The following is a 4,588-nucleotide window of genomic DNA, read 5'->3' on the forward strand; positions in this document are numbered from 1 at the left end:
ATCCACCCATCCACCCATCCGTCCATCCACCCACCCGTCCATCCACCCACTCACCCGTCCATCCGTCCATCCGTCCATCCACCCACCCATCCACCCATCCACCCATCCGTCCATCCACCCACCCGTCCATCCACCCACTCACCCGTCCATCCGTCCATCTGTCCACCCACCCATGCACCCATCCACCCGTCCACCCGTCCACCCGCCCACCCGTCCATCCATCCACCCGTCCAGGTGCGGAGCCCTGGGCTGCATCCGTGCCCACCAGACTGAACGGTTTCAAACGCAGGCGAGTTCTCTGTCAGACGTGCGGCATCCCCGTTTGAGTCAGGCTTCTTTTTCCGCTTTGTGTGCATTTTGTAACAGTTTGACGGGAGTATGTAGTCAGGTGACCGAGTTTTACAATGTGCCCCTCACCCCCAAAAGTTCCCTTGCACCCCCACCCCAGCAACAATGGATCCGCCTCCCGCCAGTCTAGTTTTGCTGATTGACACTTGTTATCATGACTTTTCCTCATGTTTATTTTCCAGGAAGACAAGGCCTTCCTGAAAGGCCGTGACCTTTCCCGCCGGGCGGTGATGGCTATCAAGTTGCGCCTGGGCGAGAAGGAGATCTTGGAGAAGGCAGTGAAGAGCGCGGCCGTGAACCGCGAGTACTACCGCAGACAGCTGGAGGAGCGGGCCCCGCTGCCCAAGTACGAGGAGAGCGCGCTGGGGCTGCTGGAGAGCAGCGTGGCCGACTCGCGGCTCCCTCTCGTCCTGAGGAACCTGGAGGAGGAGGGCGGCGAGCAGGAGGCCTTCAAACTCAAAGAGGCCGTCGGCAGAGCAAAGGTGGCTGAACACAGGCTCATCAACGGTGTGAACTCTGTCCCCAATGGGACCAGGTCAGAAAACGGAAACTTGAATCAAGAAGAAAGTCCCCGAGGGGTTGACGATGCCAAAGAATCTCCTTCAGAGAGCATCGAGGAGGCGAAAGAGTAGCGCAGAGGCCACGCACCACCTGTTGGGAAATTCGGTTCAGCAGAAGCTGACGCACAGTCCACGCACATCGCTGTGTTTCCTTGTTGACGTTTTTCTTTCTGCAGAGAGGAAAATATGTTTTTGCTGCTTTATATAAAAAATAATTTTTTTAAGTTATTTAAAAAATCTAGCTTCCCTTTTCGATTAAGATTGCCATCTTGCTTCTAGGCGACAGAAACAAGTGGGACAGCCACGACAAGGGGAGAGGTGCCTTTGGAAGATTCTGCAGACCTGCTGTGGGGGAGTGTGTCTTCTTCCTGGGGAAGAGTTCAGTTTCTCCAGCCGCCTGTCGTCCCAATGACCAGAGCCGTCCCTCGCTCTGCCGCCTGCCCGCCGGCGGTGGGACTCTGGGTGTCTGGCTTGCAGGCGGGGATTGGCACAGCAGAAAACGGGACCGAGGTCAGGACGCTTTAGATTCTCGGCAAAATCTGTCTCTCTCTTTTTTTTCCCTTGAAAAATAACACCCCCGTACCAAAAGAAAAGGTAAGGTGGCAACCTTATTTTTAATAGTTTTAAATGTTGATGATAATCCTAATTATATAAAATATATATATACACACATATATATATACCTAGTGATTTCTAAAGATCTGTGCCCTTTTTGTGTCTTGTTTCACTGTATGACGAACTCGTCCTTTCTCCTTGAATCAAACCAGGGCACTGCATCCCCCTCGCCCGATTCTCAGCCTGGTCTCTGATTTTAAAGTGGTGCGTTTGGCTCCCAGCGTTGGTGACGGAGATTAGAAAGCCAGCAGGTGGCCACAGCTTGCCGAGGCCCTGTCCTCAGTGAGGCAGCTCCTGCTTTTCTGGTTTTCACAACAAGCTAGAGATTTTCAAAGCTACACTTTTGACTAAAAACCTTATTAAAAGGAAAACGTGATTAATATTTTTGTCTATTCCTTTTCTTTGGCGTGGGACAGGCCCTTTGAATGGAGCTTTTCGCAGACCATCTTCGTATTCCCTGAGCAGGATTCGAACCTTGACGTGATGCCAAGCGCCGTCCTCACTGCTGGGGCGGGGGGGGTGGGGTGGGAGCCGGTGCCCTGAGTGAGAACTTTGTCAGCCCCTCACCACCCACAGGCCCAGGGGCGCACCTGTGGGACAGAGTGGTGGCAGGCACACAGGCAGGGGGGCAGTTGGGTTTGGGGGGAAGTGAAAGGCTTGGGACAGTGTCGCCAGAAAGCCACCGATTCGGGTTAGTGATCGCCAGTGTTCCCTACTCCAGACACGGTGTCGCTTGTGTCCTGTGCGGTAAATCACTTATTTTGAAAAATGTGTGTCACTTTGCCCACTAGTTCTGATAGACAGTGCTGCGCAGCAGGGAATCTTAGGAATGTCCTGGGTTTCTCTTTGGAGAAGACTCAGCTCTGCCTGAGCCTCTCCAAGGCTTTGGGGTAACATCGGTGTAAGGCGTGGCCTGAGCACCCAGCAGGGTAAGCTGACATGCTGCACCGAACACTGCTGGCAAGCTTTGTCCTTCTGCGGTTTGCAACCTTTACTGGCCGTAAGACGGCCTGTGTCTTTCCCACGTGACTGATGTATGTGCCATTTGAGCTTGTTAATAAGAGGATGCACATGATTGCTGGCTCTCCTGTCACCTTATACCTGAGATACTTCACCAAAGATTAAATAGTCGGTAAAGCTCACACACCAATTTCCAGAAGGCAAGAACACCATGGTACTTGAGGAGTTGTCTACTCTGGTACAGAAGCCCCAGAGACCAGAATTTTCGTGACTACATAATCTGTCTGTAGATTTGTTTTCTCATTGGATTAAAAGTTTCCAAGCGTAAATTAAAAACGTAGCTGGAAAAAGTATATACAGTCCAAATGTAAAATAGCACCATGGGATCGAGTTGTTTCCAAAATACTCACTGGAAAGATTCACGTTCAGGTGGAGTTGAAGGAGCGCTGGACTGGGAGTCAGAACTCCTCCATCCTAGGCCGAGTTCCATCGTTAAGGAGGGCTGTAATGTCCATCCTGTGAGCCTCCATTCCTTCATTTACTCTTAAGATGAAAGGGTGGTGTAATCAAAAATCCCTGCTTAGAAATCCAGACACTGTTACTCTGACAACTAATGCTCAGTCAGCGGGGGCTGTCTGTTAAGGTTGTTGGCCCAAAAGTGATTGGACAGGTTACGCTTCCCGTCGCGTTGACGGCAGCCTGTGTGTTTGTGACGTGAGATTGGTGCCCGTAAGAACAGGACTTCTTTGATGTGAGAAGATGGAGTATCTATTTAACGGTTGTGAGGTGCCGTCAAGTCGGTTCCAACTCATAGCGACCCCATGTACAACAGAACAAAACACCGCCCAGTCCTGCACCATCCTCATAATTGTTGTTAGGCTTGAGCCCATTGCTGCAGCTACTGTGTCAGTCCATCTCATTGAGAGTCTTCCTCTATTTTGCTGACCCTCAGTTAACCAAGCATGATGTCCTTCTCCAGGGACTGGTCCGTCCTGATAACACGTCCAAAGTAAGCGAGACAAAGTAGGACTTTTCTAACGGGTGGCATTGCCCTAAGATGACTCCTTGAAGTTGGTGAGACCACAGCGTGGATTAGTCATCCTCTCTGCCCTGGTACGATTCAGCAGACAGTGCTGCCTGCACAAACACTTGGAGCTACAACTTAAGCATTTGAAAACTGAGGAAAAGTGATTAAATTGGCATTGAAGAACCCTCACTGCCATCTGTCATGAAAATAGACCTTTCTCTCAAATCATTTTAAAGTTTACTTTCTTCCTAATGCTTTTGGATAAGAGGCTGTTGAGGCTAGTCATTGGAAACAAGCCAGATTCTACTTCTGTTTCCTCAGCTCTATGCGTTATTTGTATCAACAGTTAGCAATTAGACTTCACCAGCCTCGAAACCCTCCCAATTTTTCGTGCAGACTGGCAGTTGATAGGTGATTTCCCCTCAGAAGTTTCTAGAATAGACTCCCTAGAAGATGTACTTATTTATTTATTTTGGAGAGAGAGAATGGGCTAAGATATTAGAAGTATTCCCGGGTTCCCAATCCAGAATTACAGGGTTGTGCTATATTAAACCTTCACTTAAACCTAAGGGAAATCAATTTTTCATAAATCATCACTTTATTTTTTGGTGGTAAATATATGTACATGCTGGAATGAAAGAAAGAAGAAAATAATCCAGTGACTCGAGCTCAGAACTAAAATGGGACTGGCTGTAAGGAAAACAGGGAATCAGTGTGGTTGGTTTGCGAGGTGAGTTTCAGAGAGCCCAGATCTTAAAGTGTGGACTTGAACCATGGCTACGGTGAGCAGCTCTTTATACAATACGCTGTGTTATGTTTATATATCATTGATCTCAGAATGAATGTATTAAGCAGGGTGTAGCTGATAACCTGACCCAAGAGTTTGGCTCGCTTATGTTTAAATGTCAATTGCAGGTAGGTATAGAGTGGAATCCGGTAACCTCATTAAGGGTCACCCTGCTCTTTTAATCAGCAGCACCTTATGTAATGTATTCCTGGAATTCTGTGTGTAAATTGAATTTCAGTAACTGGAGTTGGATTGTAAACACACTGCCAAGTCTGTTATTTAAATGAAGCT

The 4,588-nt window shown here is 48.7% G+C and overlaps 1 protein-coding gene across 5 annotated transcripts in view; it reads left to right on the forward strand.

Moving 5' to 3' along the window:
* Positions 1-1,865, forward strand: part of SETD3 (SET domain containing 3, actin N3(tau)-histidine methyltransferase) — a 110,678-nt gene extending 108,813 nt beyond the window's left edge. For all 5 annotated transcript variants that reach the window (XM_023731795.1, XM_023731792.1, XM_023731793.1 and 2 more), the window contains one exon: positions 531-1,865. In XM_023731795.1, coding sequence (XP_023587563.1) covers positions 531-980 — 450 coding nt within the window. In that variant the 3' untranslated portion in view covers positions 981-1,865. The remainder of the gene's footprint in view (positions 1-530) is intronic.
* The last annotated feature ends 2,723 nt before the right edge of the window (positions 1,866-4,588 follow it).

This window comes from Trichechus manatus, unplaced genomic scaffold (genome assembly GCF_000243295.1).
Source record: "Trichechus manatus latirostris isolate Lorelei unplaced genomic scaffold, TriManLat1.0 scaffold00045, whole genome shotgun sequence".
Taxonomy (NCBI): domain Eukaryota; kingdom Metazoa; phylum Chordata; class Mammalia; order Sirenia; family Trichechidae; genus Trichechus; species Trichechus manatus.